General features: G+C 39.3%; 1 protein-coding gene across 3 annotated transcripts in view; it reads right to left on the bottom strand.

Moving 5' to 3' along the window:
* The window catches only part of CCDC169 (coiled-coil domain containing 169), a 30,700-nt gene extending 12,833 nt beyond the window's left edge, over positions 1-17,867 (bottom strand). The window contains exons 1-4 of one of the 3 annotated variants that reach the window (XM_080603106.1): positions 17,641-17,867; positions 12,859-12,941; positions 12,280-12,390; positions 12,147-12,187 (exon numbers count right to left, since the gene is read on the bottom strand). In XM_080603106.1, coding sequence (XP_080459232.1) covers positions 12,147-12,187; positions 12,280-12,390; positions 12,859-12,941; positions 17,641-17,750 — 345 coding nt within the window. In that variant the 5' untranslated portion in view covers positions 17,751-17,867. Of the gene's footprint in view, positions 1-12,146; positions 12,188-12,279; positions 12,391-12,858; positions 12,942-17,415; positions 17,555-17,624 lie in introns of those variants that run through there. The other 2 variants (XM_080603107.1, XM_080603108.1) reach the window with 2 other exon arrangements.
* Positions 17,868-17,877: the final 10 nt, after the last annotated feature.

Genomic DNA, 17,877 nt, shown 5'->3' with positions numbered 1-17,877 from the left:
GTAACTGCTCTTCTTCTTGATGTTATATAGAGAAACCAGGAATGTCTTATTTCAACATTCATTTTACTAGGATAAATAAGATGAGCTTTTTAAAATGGTCTCTCATGCAGCAGCCTGTCCTTTCATCTGATCATCACAGTCGCCCTTTGTACACCAGCTGGAGCCCACACTTACACTTGGAGAGCAGAACCATACTGGAGCATGCAGTACTCCAGAAGCCATCTCACTGCCTTAACAATGTCCGTAATGCTTCTTTATCTGTATAGAGAAATGTTAACGTTGCATTTTCCTTTTTCACAGCTGCATGGTGAGGGCTTACAGTCAACATGAGATCAAATAGAATAATACCTCTCTATACCCTCAGTAGAAGACTCCCCTCTGCAGCTGTGTCCATGTGATCAGCTCTCAATTCATAAAAGAATTGGTTTACTACTTCCTCAGTCCTTTGGTCTATACTATTAAATTTAAAACCCATTTTTAATAATCTACTCTTCGATGTCACTCTTTTTCTAAACAACATCCAGATTCCTAATATATTGCATAATTGGTATCAGGGGAAAATGTCATAATTTATTTCTATATTGTATATCAAGGTCATGCATAGCATGCTGAGATTAGTCCTAAACCTAGTCCTGGAAGAACCCTGCTTGTATTCTCCCAGCAGCCTCTTATACACTATTATGTTCCATCTGCCAGCTCCTTACTCCTTCAACAAATTGATTAATTATCATTGTCTCCAAACAGCCACTTCCCATGTGACACAGTATCTTTATCAGAGGTCACGGTGAACGGAATTACTGTGTTTATCCTGACAACAAATCTATTGTCTCATCACAAAAAGTTAACAGGTTTGCCTGGCATGAACCACTTTTAACAAATCTGTATTTCAGTTTTGTTTTGCCCCAATTACTCCTTTATCTTAAATCTAGAAAAAAAAATGCTATTCTTTAATGCACACAATACTACCATCCACAGCTTTATTAAAACCACTTGCTATCAGATCTGTAATGTAGCCAGCCAGTTCTCTCAAAATCCTAAGGTAGAGATTACCCATTTCCCTCAATTTAAGCCTAACCAGCTCCTTGAGTTTTCCTTAGGATTTGGTTACTGCCATTACATCCACACACTTGCTGACATTAGCTAGCTCTTTCTTTGTCCTGCATTTTATTGTTCCTGCCCTTATTGAAAACTTAGGCAATATATACGTGTTTAAATTAAAACAAATGCTTTTATGATTACTAGATCTGACAATTTTATGACTGGCTTTTCTATAATGTTCTTCTAGATTCTCTAAATCCAAAATAGAATTCCCTCCTTTTTATCCAGCATTTTCTGATAAAATGTGCTATCACAACCACTGAGATCGCTGCCTCATCACTATTACCAGTGCTTGGTTTTTAGCCTTTATTTATAAGCATCACATGTGATAAGAGTTTCTGGAAATAGTCATCTAATGGTATTGTACCCAAATTCATATCCATCCAAATATTATATTCATATATATATTTGATGGCATGGACAGTATTCACTCTGAGGTGAGAATATCTACATTTGAGAGTCCGCATGTGAACTAAGCTCCTGCTAAGAGTCACAGTCAGTACAATCAACGATGCTCAGAGTCATTCAGCTGAGCAGCTACAATTCAGCTGCCATTTGAGATGCCGTAGGGTGTCCAAGATATCTGTATGTGGCAGACATGACACATGGGTTGCAGGAGATGCGTATCCTTCTGAAGCAGCAGTGGGCAATTCTGTACTGAAATGCCCTCAAGTCTCTGCTTACACAACTATTCCACCAAAGATACCTACTGAGATGAATTTAGATACCCATCTCTATACTAAGCTGACTGTATCGACAAGACTTCCACTGCCTGTAGTAGGAACTGAAGATCTAGCTGAGAAGTGGACAACTACATATAGACAAGAAAATACAGGTGTCCTAACATTTAAGTGATTCAATATGTATTTCAATATGTATTTCAATACTATTGGCAAATATTATTGTGATAAAAATGTTTTCCTATCCTTCCTCCAGATGATTTAATTCAAACAGATGATGAAGAAAAAATTTACAAACATGTAAAAGTCTCTCGTATCTGCAATGTACCACATGTACCTCTGCTTTGATCTTTCCTGCAAAGTGTGTATCTTTAATACTTGTTATCCCATCATATTTCCATTATCAATATATTACTTTTCAGGCTCTACTTTTTTTCTACTTGTCTGCCTAGGCCCCCTTTGTAAAAGAAGGATCTGTTTCAGGATTTTATTTTATTTTTTATTTCTAACTGCAGCATCTTCTTAGCCAGAATAGCTGAACTCTTTTACTTTCTGTACTGACTACCTGACCATTGTCTTAGCAGACTCAGTTATTCTTCTCACTGACATAAAACTTTGCAATGCGTTTATTTACCGGATATTCATTTCCCATGTATAAAACATGTAAAGGAAAATAATATGAATCTCTCCAAGTATTCTTATCTCCTCTTTCTTGTAATTTTTCCTTACTCATCATGCAAATGCCATAAGGCTGGTATCGGTGAATAGACTGTTTCTTAGAAAGTTGTTTATAAATGTTTGCTAATGGTTAAAAAAAAATCCCAAACCCAGTCTTAAGCCATCTGTTGACCTTTATTTTATTGTTACAACTGTGCCCTCCATCTCTTGGTCAGCACCTTGGTCTTTTGACCAAGAAGACTGGCAGTCTTCTTTGGCTTGTTTCATAGTGAACTTGAAAATGTCCTAAATGTCCTTTGCCATTACACAAAAGATTATGTCATTCTTATATGAGCATTTTCACCTCAGGTCCATAGCTTATATCCTTGATTCTGGACACCATCAAACCATTCTATTTTCTACATCAGTAAAATTCTTTCTTACCAATAGTTTCTGAGAGATGGCCACCAAACATACACATCTGCCTGTTCAAAATCTCCAGTCTTCTCCTTTCTAGTATGTGCAGATCGTTCCATCTTTTTTTCTCTTTCATAATTTTCTGTACATCACATTACTTATTCATTTCCAAACTTTATTTTTCACAAAACCATTTCTGGCTGTTACTTAGATTTCCCTAGGAATGATTTTCATTAAAGTCAAGATTTTGCAGGAGCATGGCAAAAGACACGGTGCATTAAAACACGTTGCCAAGAGAGGATAACCCCTCCCACTGTTCAGAAAAAGGGAGATACAGAAGAGCTGAATCTTTGAAGAATGTTTCACACATGACTGAACTGTTACTAACTTTAATCTGTTACAACAGACACACTGGAGAACTGAAAAGAATTGAGTTTTTCTTTTTTTTTTTCCTAATTAACACAGAAGTACCTTGGATGCAGATGAAACCTTTGTCCTAATACAGAAGGCTCCTATATTGAATAGTTAATGTTGGCCAACTCAAGGACAGAAACAAAGCTGCAGATTAAAGAGAAGATTTGGCTAAATTCCACTAGGGTCATGTGCTTTTTCATTACATCAGTGTCTGTGCAGAATTTTAAAAAAAGACCAATAGCAAAGGCCTCAGCACGGTCAAGCTGGGAAAACTAACTTTTTTGGTCTTACTGACTTGATTACACATTAACGATTACAACCACATGACAGTATATTTTTGTACAACATTTTTTGTACCCCCATAGTAAACTGAAACACAGTAAACACAGAAGTTCATGCTGTTCTCAAGATTTCTGCTGTGTAAATCCACACCCCACTACTTATTTCCTCACAAGACCATCCATCAGTGCTCTGTAAGACAGCAAGCGTGGTGTTGCAGCTGTGAGTCACAACAGAGCAATTGGGTATCTCCTCAGTGACAGTATCAGTCTAACTTCTTTGAGTTCTTTCACCTCAAGAGCAGACTACTTTTAGATCTTTTTTTCATTTAACCTTTTCAAAAGTGCTCTCTATTTTTTGCTGCCAATGCAGCTGGTCCAGTGCAGATGCCTGGGCACTCATTCAGCTCTGGAGCAAGGATGAGATCCAACTGCAAGCAAACTGTGTACTACACCACTGCTTTTGATGAGCAAACAGACAGAAATAAGTTGATGATGTGACTACGGTATACAGTTATCATTTCTACAGAATCTGTGTGCCTCCGGAAAAATAGGAAAGTGAAATAGCTCCCAATTTATAAATTGGGAAGTGAAACCCCAAACCAAAAAGGGACCAGTATCTAAATTACACTTCAGGCAGAAACTAACATCCTGAAGCAGTCTATACAATGTCTTACATTCACATCTGATTTTGTCATAAAACTTAGGTCGGCATCTCAACTGTTGCTAATGTAACTTCCCATAAGAACAACCTTAATCAAGGTGCTTAGTTTGCTGCTGGAAGTCTTTACAGAGTCTCAAAGCAAAGCTTTCTGGTGGTCCTGGTTGTACCCCACCAGGGCACAACCTGATAAGCATGCTCTATCTATATTACATGAGGAATGATTTCTCTTCTGCCTAACAGCCTAAATATTAACTCACAATAAAATTAGAAGGTTACATTTTAGTCCTCTGCCACCCTAAGTGCTTTAATTCACAGCACCTCACATCCTGAGAGTGTCTTTGCCATCATTCTTACTAATGTTGAGATAATTGTTGAAGCTAAGCTGCTCACCAGTCAGGAAAACAAAATTTACAGGGACGGAGAAGGAAAAAGTGAAAATGGATGCAAGGCCATGCATACTTCTGGAAAGGAGACAGGATTTCAAACACAATTCTTCTGCATTTCTTACCACCTTTCCAATAGTCTTTCATCTATTATGCACTCTGTTGTGAATCCCGATCTATCTGCCCTTCTCCCAGTTAATACCGAGGAAACTCAGGTTGCTAACTCAGCATTCTAATTTTTGTTCCTGGGTCCAGGCATCTAACAGACACTGCAGAGCTCAGTTACAGCAATACTCAACTTCTTACATGAATCTAGCCAGATAGATGTTCCTGCTCAACTAATAAGACTCTACAGGTCCCCAAACATTATGGAAGGCAATTTCAAAAACAGACACGAGAAAATGTTCCGCGGTACAATTTCAGAAAGGTCTTAGAGACCCATGGTAATAAAGACTGGTTGTAAGTTACCTCCTCCCTTATGGTCAAGGCAGTAACTGAATAACTAACTTATATGCCTGAAGTCTTTAGCTCCTGCACAGCAATACAAATCGGGAAGTGGGAAACACCAGCATATGAACTCAGCCAAACTGTTAAGGACTTAAGGACTGGGTTTCTCTTTCCTGAATTCAGTGGGAAGCAACTACACACACACACACAAAAAAAAAAAAAAAAGAAAAAGTAACACATTCAGATCTTGATGCTTATGGTTATATGATCAGCTTAGCGCTTAACAGAGCCAACACAAGAGCAAAAGCTCACAGAAAGCAGAGCTTACAGCCTATAGTAACACCGACTTGTACAAGAGCTCTAGGAGGAGCACAGAAAAGCCTCAATACAAACCAAGGACCAGTGAGAGCTCAAGAGAACCAGAAGGAGCAACCCCCCCCCCCCCCCAGCAATGCAGCGCTCCCCCGGAAGAAATTGCCAACGAGTCTCCAGGATAAGCCAGTAAGATAAATTCTGAAAAAGATTTTTAGAAGTCAAATGACTTATTCCTGGTATTGCTTTGACTGAATATTGAAATATTGTTTCAAGTCAGATTTTTTACATTTTCTTCTACTGAGCCTTGAATAGCTGGACAATGTATCCCTAAAAGGGAGACATAAGCTGACTAAGGGATTTAACCCGAATTTAAGATTCTTAGTTTTCATTAAGTTGCCTATGTCAAGCCCCTTTCAGCAATCTGGTAAGCTAAAAGACACACTGAGATTTTAAATGAATACTTTCTTTCTGTAAAGCAATTTTGCAGGGCTTAGCAAGATGCACTCTCGGAGCAACGATACATTAAGTCTCGCGCCCAGCAGTGGCAAAAGCCCAGATTTTCACAAAGGGAACACCAATTCTCCAGTTCTTTTTTTTCACATATTTTTCTTCTCATTCAACTGAAGTTACATATTTGGCTTAACACTTGCCAGAAAACAAAAATGTACAGAAGGCTACTGCAGCCAAATTTTAAAGCTACCCACAGAAGTTATTTTCATTCTGGATTTTTCCTTGCCCTGCTATCACTGGCAACAGATGTGGCAATCAATAATTCTACAACAGACCAGGTGACAAATATGTGACATCATCAAGAAGCTCAAACATGCTTTCATCAGAGCTTATGCAAACTATTGATTGTTATGGCAATTTGATTCAGCTTTTTTTTTTTTTTTAATTCTTCTCCATGAGTTAGAACAGAAGCAATACATCTGTCAGTTGTATAGGAGAAAAAAAAAAAACGAAGCCTTTGCAATCCGTTCTACTTAACATTTTAAATCAAATTAGGTTTTGTTTAGAAAATAAACTCTTCTCCCTCCAACACTAGCAGCTGATGTTCATCAGCTGATTTAGCTGAATCTTTTAACATATCATTTTAAACTCATCAAGAGCAAAAATCAATGTTACGTCTTTAGTTTTACTGTAACCGAAATTAGTTTTAAGTTGATATCGATAAAGTCACTACACGTATATTGTTGCAATTACTGGAAAAATTATACATAAAAATTATGTAGCATAGCATATTTCTACACAAAATATACTGTCGATATACATGCAGTGGATACTGTAAATACTTCAGTAGAGGTGAAGAATCTCTGTACTTGTTTAAATGTCAAGTGCCCCCTTGTGGTTAGTATGCTCTTCAGACGTGCAAATATTCAATATATGCAAAACCAAACAGAGCTGAACTGCATGAATGCAGCGCACTCTTTGCATCACACGTTGTCAAGGGCCAGGGTAAAGAGATCAGCCTGGAGATTTGCTGGCAAGTTCAGGTTCCCTCAGTGTAACCAGGCGTGGGGCAGCGCTACCCAAATCCTTATGCCGATGGTCTCCACAGGCTTTCTCAGAGAGGTCAGCTGCTGAACTAGGGGAGAGGAAGTTGAAACTGCTCCCTTGCTGTGGTTCAGATTGACAAAACAAGATGTTATTGGCTCCGATATGTTTCACTTACTGTCTCTCCTGCAAGGCCTTTCAGAAAAAGCCTAGATTGTTTCATTATACATTTTCCTTGGGAGATATCCAAGGGTCCCAGTCAATCGCCAAGCCATCGTTGGAATTCCTGAACTGGCACCCAGCTGGAGAGCAGCCAGCTAATAAAGTCAGTTGACTGCGAGGTTTCTCACTGATTGTTTTCTTTGAAATACCGAGTGCATTCTGCCTGTGGGAATACCACAAAGTGATCTGAGTAAAACAGTCTGCTGCTTTGTGCAAGGCCACCAGGAGGAACAATTAATGCCAACATGACAAAGAAAGGGAAAAATGCAAGTCAAAAAGGTCTCCTGGAGGCATCCAAAATGCTTGTCCTAAGTCGGATGAAAGGCGTAGGAACGGGAAGTCTGTGAGGAGGCAGGAGGCAGCTTAGGGCTGTCAGACCAGACTACACAACTTTCTCCAAAATACTTTGAAGCCTGACAGAGAAGACAGGATACCAGATTTGTTTTTCACACAGAGCTATTGGTGACTTAATCCAGCAAGAACAACCAGGGCCATTTCACAGTGACTTGCTAAAGGAATTGTCAACATTTCCTATGCCATCGTGAAGTGCTGATGTTCCCTATAGGCAGTCATCAACACCTACAGAAATATAAATTCTTCGTTGCATGTTTTTGCAAACACAAGATGCCCCTCCAGTTACGTTGCCAACACCTTCTCCAGTGTGACACTGCCACATGTTCTCCTTGCAGTTTAAAACTGACAGCAGAACCCCTGAGGTCGCTGTGTGAGGATTGCTGCACGTGGTCATTACGGTGTCAGAGAGGCAGCTTTGTAAAGCAAGTATCTGGCCCTCAGTGTGAGAATTTTCTCAGCTATGGTGCTGGGCAGTCCTGAAAATGGTGATTTATCACTGAAACCAGGGCTCTTTGGCTAATCTTAACTAGAGCGTTGCTAAGGCAATGCTATCGGGAGTGTGCTCTTCTGAACTGATTCTGTAGTCTGCTTTTCAGTATTTGCATACTAAAGCTGCTATCTAGGGATCCTTCTTGCAGAAATGGTGATAGAAATCATTTTCTTTCTACTTATCCAGGAAATTAGCAGACAACATGTATTTCACCAAAACTCACTTAATGAAAAAACGTGAACAAATGAATGCGCTATGTTTAAGGGGGTAAATAAAATTCACAGCATGTTAAGCTTTAGAGAGGAGGCATTCTGCCTGTAATTATTCCTGAAATAGTGTATGACATTTCTATTATTCATTGGGACATAAAGGAAATTACTGACTAAACAGTTTTCAATGTTGCAACTCCCCTGTGCTTGTCACCATTTAGGTTATTTTTAATCCAGCATCAGTACAAAAAAAATGCTCTTCTGTATCTTGGCTATGAAAATACGAGTGTTTGAGGTATTGAATCTGCATTTACTGCCATGTGACACCTTCATCTTTTTTTTTTTTTAATTTAAAAAAAAGAGAACATCTCAAGATAGTATAAGGACTTCAGAAGGATAGTTGTATATTTATATGATTTAGGGGTGTTTTAACAGCAAGGAATCATTCATCAGTAAGATTCTAATTCTGAAGTGAAATAAGTGCAAGCCATCTGCAACAATTATTGCAATTTATGAACATAGAAAATCCCCTGCCTTTCCTTTTTCCTCACTCCAGAATTTGTGTTTGTGTTCTTCTCTTTCATTCAGGTTTTTATAGCTTGCTCACTGGCAGAGTCCCTGTTGACTAATCTTTTTTAAAAAACTTTCCTGTATTGCTTGATAGCAAGAAAATATTTTATCCTACCTATCTTTAAATGAGATGAATTACTCTGTGGACATGCTTTTCTCCTTCTGTTACCTACGGTAAGACCTTAAATGGCTAGCCAAGTGAGATAAATATCCTTACTACCTTTGAGATACCTCAAAAAGGTCTTGAAGATGCTATTTTATTTTCTAAAAGTGTTGCTCAAAATCTACTGTCCATTGTTGTCATACCCTAGAAACTGTATCATTTTGCTGAAAAATCACTTTGCTATCTTTTCACAGAACTTCATATGCAACAGCAAGTTGAAAACTGAATATCATAATGTACTTTTCATTTAATGCACACACTCAATTTTTATATATACACACTCTCAGCATTTTTACTCTGAGCGAATGTAGATTGATGACTGGCTGTAAAGCTCTTTGCTTTTCTACACCCACTCACCACATCTGCTCTTTATTCTCATCTGTGGAGAAGCTAAATATTCCCCCCTGCTTCCCTGAACGAGTCTCAAATACATAAAATGGATTTGGATAAATCTATATGCTTAGGCACCACAAATTGATCTGTGCATTTTTTTTACCAATGTTTTACCTGCCAAAAGCTCTGCATTCTGCAAGAATAACTGTAAACACATTGACTGTTCCGATACCTTCAGTGAAAAAAAAAACCAGCAAAGCCCCCAAAATACATCTATTTTCTTCCTCTCTTTCTGTCTCCCAACAATCAAAACAAGCCAAAATGAAACATCAGACTAAATCCCTAAACACCTTTTTTTTTTTTTTTTTTTCCCCTCTGGCTAGTCAACAGATGAATGTATTCGCTCTAAACTGGAAGGGTGAAAAACGGTAGGAGAAAAAATATGGCATGGCACATGGGCTCTGTACTTCCTTAGGTGTAACTGTGTAAGTCCAAGACTCTCCAAATCATTTCCTAGATTCCTTCTGGCAGTAGGAATCTTTCAGTTCTGCTGTCATTATTTCCTTTACAGGAACAGCGATCAAACCTCTTAGAACAATAGCCCATAGGTGAAGAGGCAAGGCAGAATTTAGTAGGGATTAGAAATGTACTGAATCGGTGCAGCACAGCTCACAGATTATCTATAATAAAGCTCACAGATTATCTAACTGGTAATGACTCTTCAGGTTCTAGGCAAGGTGTAATTGGATTGGTTAAGACAGTGTTGGAAATTCGATGGAAATAAATGCTTTTAATACTGTCAGTGTGTGTGCCAGTCAGTGCTTCACAGGCTGGCAGGAATAACCTTGTCTGAAGCAAACTCTGCTGCAAATTTTTTAGAGCAATGCTCTGTGCTCAAGACTTCTCTTCACATATAATTCCAGGTGTATTTTCTAATCAACTCCCTGACATAGGCAAGCGGGATGGGAAGGATTTTGTTCTGCTATTGCTTTTAAGTGGTTGTTAAAAAAAAATCCAGCCATCTAGAAAACACCATGGAGTCTAGGACAGTACTAAAACTGGCAAGAATATTTACAACCCGAAGGCCACAGATCAGATCAGGAAGAGCAATTAATTATTAACACGCTGCTTACAACGAGCAATCATTCCCACTAATATGGCATGCAGCCTCCTCTAGGCTCAGTGAACTCCCATTAATCTTCAGAATCTGAAGCACAAGAATCAGATGGAGACACTCAGAGAGGCTTTTTTTGACTTCTTAAAGTGCATAAGTTGGAATAAAAATAAAAATCCTCAAAGCCCTGCCTTGTGATAATTAATGGTCATTACTCGTGCTTATGCAACAAGGCATTATTGCCACTTCTATATCTACCTTCCCTACTTCTAAAAGTGGTTAAGAAGCAGAAAAGGTCTCAAAGTAAAATATTTCAGCACATGACAGACTAAGGAAAAATAGTCCTGAATCTAAACTTGTTTCACTTCATTTCCTACTTCAGATTTCTTAATGGCCAAAATATTTGCTGTTTTTTCTTACCATTTTCTCCTCAAGATCAAAGGAAAATGTTTTCTGCTTTGTTAAAATGCAGATGGTGAAATATGAACATATTAATAAATAAAAATTTAAAACTGAAAACAGACACTTTCTGTGGCAAAACCGGAATACTTACTGTAAAACGAGGAATTTTCCTGTAACTATATTATTTAAAATGTGACTGCAACTGTTGATATTTCTTATCACATATGATATAAAACTAGGAGCAGTGCTTGATACACCAGAGGGTTGTGTTGCCATTCAGAGGGACCTTGACAGGTTGGAGAAATAGACACAGGGGAACCTCATGAAATTCAATTCAACAAGGGGAAATTCAAAGCCTTGCCCCTGGTGAGGAAAACCCCAGGCACCAGTTTATGCAGGGCGCCAACCAACTGGAGAGCAGCTCTGCAGGACCTGGGGATCCTGGTGGACAACAAGCTGACCATGGATCAGCAATATGTGCTTGCCTCAAAGAAAGCCAAAAACATTAACAGCTGCATTAGGAAGAATGTTGCCAGCAGGCTGAGGGAGGTGATCCTCCCCTCGGCACTGGTGAGGCTGCATCTGGAGTAGTGTGTCCAGTTCTGAGCTCCCCAGTCCATGAGAGATGTGGACATACTGGAGCAAGTCTAGAACAGGGCTATAAAGATTAAGGGAATGGAGCATCTCATATGAGGAGAGGCCTGGGACTTTTCTGACTGGAGAAAAGGAAACTCAGGGGGATCTTACCCATGTGTATAAATACCTGAAGGGAGGAAAAGAAGAGGGAGCCAGGCTCTTCTCAGTGGTGCCCAGTGACTGGACAAGAGGTGATCAGCACAAATTAAAACACAAGAAGTTTCATCTGAACAAAAGAAAACACTTTCTCACTGTGAGGGTGTTCTAATACTGGAACACATTACCCAGATAAGTTGTGGAGTCTCTGTCTGTGGACATATTCAAAACCCAACTGGGCACGATGCTGGGCAACCTGCTGAAGCTGACCCTACTTGAGTAGGGGTGTTGGAGTTGAAGATATCAAAGTGGGTCCCTTCCAGCCTATATAATTCTTTGAGTTTGTGATCAAGGTCTTACATTTTTCTATTTATTGACTTGACTAGCTGTTCCATCGCATATGCGTTGCTACAAGCGACACACAGCCATCACTCAGTCAAAAATTCCACTATGTAGTTCTTCCCAACGTTTAGGTCTTATATTCTTCCTACTTAATTATTTTCTCCTACTTAATTATTTTCCTCTATGCCTTACACACTCTTAAGCAACTGCATGCATATCTGAAACCATGTAAAAGTAAGCAGGCCTGATTGCTTTGGTTTCTAGACAGGGCCACTGATATTTTTTGTCATGGAACAGTATCAATTATACAAGTTCTTTAATTACACTGTGATTTTGATACTTAAGCGATTGAATTCCATTGTACTCACCACAGGCATTTGATCAAAGATGCGAACAATGGACAATTTATCTACAAATAAGCAAAAGATGCAACCCATTAATAATCATTCAACATATAATCACTATTTCTATTGCAAGACGGTTATGGATATCCATTTCTACCTGTTGGGTTTCCACGAATAAGCTCCATTTTGTCTTTTAGAATACTAATTTGCCTTTCCAGCTGTCTATTCAATTCTACTTGCATCTCGTATCTGGTTTTCCATTCATTACCTTAAAAACAAACATAGGGTTATTCTGTTTCCCGAATTATTTTATGCGTTTTCAAATATAAGTTAACATTCTTTCAAACTGTTCCTACTTTGTTCTGGAGACTGAGAAACTCTCCAGTTAGTCATCCTCATAATGAGGAAGCATTCATTTGAATTACAAAACAGCTTGAAAACATAAATCAAGGGATTTGTTTCAATGGGCTTACTGTGGCCAGAATATTAACCAACTAACTCTATATATTCATGTTATCCATTGTTTCTTCAATAATTAACAAGAAAAAAAAACTAATATGCAGTATTTAGCATTCCGTAATTTCATGTTTGCAATTATCACACCTATAATAAGCGTGTTCAAAAAGGAAAAACTAAAATTCCTAAATAAAAGCTTGTATCTCTGTAGGGTCTACCCAGAAGAATTAATTTGTTACAATTCCTAACTGATTACAAGATTCTGTTGCAATTCACTTACCTTCATCTTGAACACTGCTAAGTCTCTTTTCCAGTTCTTTTACTGTGTTTCTCAATTCAAATATTGAGTTTTCAAGCATCTGCCTGTGGTTTTAGAGAAATCAATTAATTCACTACTACATTAATCTAATTATTAAGGTAAAAAAGACTAAATCAAATATATTTTTAGATGAAGTATCTATCAGTCTTTTCTATGTAATTACATCATTTTGTTCACGTTTTATGTATTTTTTCTTTATAGTTACATTAACATTAATTACACTTAATGCATTACAGTGTGTTAAAAACAACAGAATTGTGCCTATTTTGTGAATAAAATTACTTCCATTACAAAACAACACTGATGTTTCCTAAGATGTAATATCTGCCCAGCACATCATCAGCATTAAACAAATGTAGAAAAGACAGTGGCATTAATTCTTCAACTAAAAGATGCCTAAGGAATTCTTTATTTGAAAACAGAATATTTCCTTGTAAGAAAATACACTTTTTGCCCATTGATTACTTTCATATACTGCTTGGGCAGCCAGGCAACTGGCAAATACCTTGGAAACTGGACTCTTGCTGCCCTGGATCTATGACCAGTAGCAGAATCTAGGAGAGGACTTAGACAAGAGTACAACCCACCTACCTGCACCAGAGGAAGTACTGAATTTAAAGAAAATAAAATAAGCATAAGGGTAATTAAAGGTAATTCAGGTAAGTTTTCGGTGCAAGAAGCACACTGGAGGACAGAAATCTCTAATGGCAGAGGAGAACTGCATCTTCCAATCTCTTGTTGCTCTAACGCTGTTGTTCCCTACCAACTTTAAATCAGAGCAGGGATCACAGGCAAACAAAGAATGAAAGCACAGGTGACATACTGGAGACAGAAAAGGTTGTGGTGAAAGTCTCACCAAAGACAGAGCTGAAATGAACGAGTCAGGAAGCTTAGATGCAGGAAAAACAGAGGAAATCTGTTTGCTGCTGGTTATTTGCTTCCACTCCAAATGGAAGACGCAGATGGCTAGGAAGAAGGAAGACAAAATCTTATTATATTGTTGGTATCATTCCAATAAAAATGGATATGGTTTCCTTAAAGCAGATTTCTGACAAACTCTCAGTGCTTGGAAAAGAGGAAATTGTGGTGATGGTGAGTGTTAGAATGGTACTTTTGGAAGGAAGGAACCCTGGAAGTTAGATACAGTCAAAGCTGTAATTAAAGCTGAGCTGTAGCCAAATTAATTAATTTTTCCTCTTCAAGAAAACCCTAAATAGGTGCTTAGATAGATGCAGGGTAGCATAATACAGAGTTATTTAGATCCGGTGCTTTCAGTTTTTAATTTGTTATCATTCCAAGACTATGCACAATATTTCTTAGAAGTACAAGTTAGATTGTATTCTTCTTTCTGCATCATTAGCAAAGCTGCTGGCCAACTTCCAATTATATTCCTTCTGGATGAAAATGTACACTGAAATGATAAGTTGTCAGGTGTCAGACTGTAATTGCTACACAACAGAAAATCTTATTTTCATTTGGAAATTGAAAATATTTTTTTTAAAAATTACTATTAAACATTTAGTATTCCAATAGAAACTAAAAAGTATGCAAGGTAGAAGCTCTCTATTTTATTCAGTGCATATTCAGTAAATTATAGTCCCTGCACTGACAGAAAAGAGATGTAGAAATAAATCACGTCAACCAACTTGGTAAATACGTCAGCTGCTTATTGTACTGGGAGTATGTATTTTGCATTTATGGAGGTATTTCTAATTGTGATAGGAAATGACAGCCCACACCACTTATCTGCTACTGTGAATTTAAAGCAGCTGTGTGTAGCTGCTTGTCCAGTGTCTTGGTCTGTACTTTGAGGGGCTGAGGTGTGATTTTACTGACAACCTGACATTTATTAATAACTAGACATATTCAAGACCTATGAATCTTTCCCATATCAACACACAACTTAGTCATCACAGAAAAAGGTCCATAAACCCTGGAAGCTCATCAGTTTGTCATCAGGCACACTTAACCGCATGCTTCCATACTAAACAACAGGAATGCTCTTGTGAGGAAAAGGAGAAAAAAGCTGCAGTTCAGGTAAGAAGGCTGTGATTGAAAATAACAATAAAAAAATGCAGAGTCTCCTTTTAAGACAGTTTGCAGGTGTTATTTTACTTGAAAGTGACAGCCACTTAGGATGACGGCCATTTTTCTGTACGTTTTGTTATCCGGATCTGGGTATCTGGTGCATATGTCAGCCAAAAGACTGCCTGAGGCCATTTGCTTTACTGGAGAGAGAAACCAGTGAAACATTATGGGAGAAGCTCAAGGCAAATCGTCAGTTGTAGGGCATCAGCTCTACAACGGGGCAGACCTTTACTGGTTCGTGTAGAAGACAAAATATACAGACGTCTTCAGAATCTATGAACAGAGCAGGAACAATACTACACAGTGCAAAAGGCACCACATGGAAGAGCATATACAGCATTGAAACCCTGCCAGTCAGCAGCGTGCTGGGCAAATCCTACAACTTTCCTCATGTGGAAAGCCACAAAAGCTGAAATCTCACAAGCTGAATTAACATGCAACCCTACTGACAATAGTAAATCCATAGAGTAAGCTGACATGCATAAATGTATGCCTTTAAGAACTCTTTGTCTATTAAGAAGTATACTGCCGTGTTTTACATGCCTTCTCTCTCTCAGCAACATTTACCATGACATTTCCCAAACAGAACCTGTGCTGAATCTTGATTACAGTAATTCAGTGTCAGATTTAAGCTACTGGCATTCATTAAGCCTTTCATAGTATTATATCCACAATCATTGAGAATCAGCAGGTACTTAGGTAAAGACCCCTTCCTGACACGGATGATTCAATTTACCCTTTGAAGTAAAAATCCCTTCATGAGAGTAGTAGGTGGGCTGTTAGCAAACTGCCTAAATGGAACAATAATCAAATAAGCCAGTGAAAAGATGACGAGGGTGAGATTGCTCTGGAGGAATGCGGACATCTATCTGTGAGCCAGTCAGCCTCAGCTTTCTTTATACCCAATGGAGAGAAAACTCCTTAGGGCGTGAGTCATCTCACTCTGAAACAGCCAGCCAAAGTAGGTCAGATGAATCACACCTTCAAAGAGCCTTTTTGTATTCATAGACTACAGAAGCGACTGGTTTAGATGCTGGTTTCTAACAAACCTGGTTGCTAACAGCTAGGCTGAATACATAACTTCTGAAATAGACAACAATGGTGTTGCCTATTTGCATACAGAAGACAAACATGGGAAACAGTTGCATAATCCACCTGTAGCAACAAGTTTTTTATTGTGTCTCTGTCATGCCATCAAAATAGAAACTTTTGTATGTATATTTAATACATATTTTTTCCTTTGCTTGGCAAAGGCACAGCTTCATAACGTGACTTGCACTTTGGGCGCAGTCTTGCAGAACATTCTCAGGAATATCAGCAAGAACTTAAGGTGCATAAAATACCCAGGTTTTCATTAATTCAAAAAAAATAAAATCAAAGCAGTGAAACAAAGCCAATATTCAGATTTTTATCTGAGAACCTATAATATCAAGCTTGAGTATCTGGTAAACCAAAGAGTTGGTTTATGCAGAGGATAATTTATCTATTACACTGACACATTACTTACTGGTCAGGAGATTCAGAAAAAGATCATGTGCCTACACATAGGTGTAAGCATGACCAAGCTCCTTTGTGTCCCAATTTGAGCCCAGAAGCTGCCTAACCATTTTGACTCTGTTAATACTGGATTCCCCCTTTCCACTGGCGAATAAACAATTGATAAAGTTCACAATTGCAGGAATAGTTGGCAGAGAATCTTCAGCCCAGACACTGAAGGAAACATCATCTGGAGGAAAAATCATCATGGAACTGAATGTCTCAAAATTGTATAGAAATGTAAATATTAAAGGTCTGATTTAAGGCAGCACAAGAGCTTCTGGCACTTTCTAACTTTTAATTTATTAACACTCAAAAGGCAAAAACATTCTTTAACAGAGAAAAATGTGTAACTTCCTAAGCAAACTGGAAACAAAAACATCTTGAAACATTTGCTGCTTAAGCAAGGGGACTAACTGGTAGCAGTAACAAGTTATCATCTCTGCAGAACTACACTAGAAAGAGATGAGCTACTTTCCCTGTAGGTATATACTGATGGTGTAGCAATATCCAACTTGCCAGTTTAATTCCATGCTGTGGAAAAAGGTGAACAGGAGTGTATAAAGAGCGCCTCATAGCCTGTTCCATTCTCTCTTCTCCATGCCAAACAGACACGATCTGACTATGTTTATTTGGGGGGTCTTTGAGGACCCGGGAGCTAGACTTGATGATCCTTGTGGGTCCCTTTCAACTCAGATACTCTATGATTCTGTGATAACCCACTTCTTACCGCACCCCAGCTCCCACTCCCGGCCCTATTTTCCTTTCCAGTTCAATGCCAGCTTCAGATGTGTCTGGGATTCCTTATCCTGTTTCTCCAGGCTCCTGGTGCCACCCCAGCCCCCTGCCCTGCTCTTCCTACCGCCCACCCTCCCTACACCTTCTCCCCATCACCTCAACACCGAGCGGCGGGGACTAAGTGCCCACACCAAAGCCCCACTCGCTCCCTGCCCCACACTGCGGTGCCCGCCCTCCTGCAGCACCCACGGGGCGTCCCTGAGGGCAGAGAGCCGCCTGTGGCAGCGGGACCCCCGTCACACACACGCCCGTGCGGGGCGCCCTGCGGAGCCCGCGGCCGCCATTTCGCGCCCGCCGCCCCTCACCGCGCCGGGCTCTCACTTCTTGCCCCGCTCCCGCTCCCGCTCCCGCTCCAGCGCCAGCCCCTCGGGCTCGCCGCCCTCCCTCATGGCGCCGCCGCCGTTGCGCCGGGTAACGGCCGCCGCCTGCATGGCGGCCGCCTGAGGGCGGTGGGGCAAGGGGGGGGAAAACGCAAATACGTGTTGATTTTTTAAACAATTCTTTGGGATGGAAAGTGATAAGGTTTTAAATAAATTCTCCGAGCCACATGTGAAGGCA

This window comes from Anser brachyrhynchus (genome assembly GCF_964034855.1).
Source record: "Anser brachyrhynchus genome assembly, chromosome: 1".
In the NCBI taxonomy this organism is placed as follows: Eukaryota; Metazoa; Chordata; class Aves; order Anseriformes; family Anatidae; genus Anser; species Anser brachyrhynchus.
This window is presented reverse-complemented; position numbering and strand designations above follow the sequence as displayed.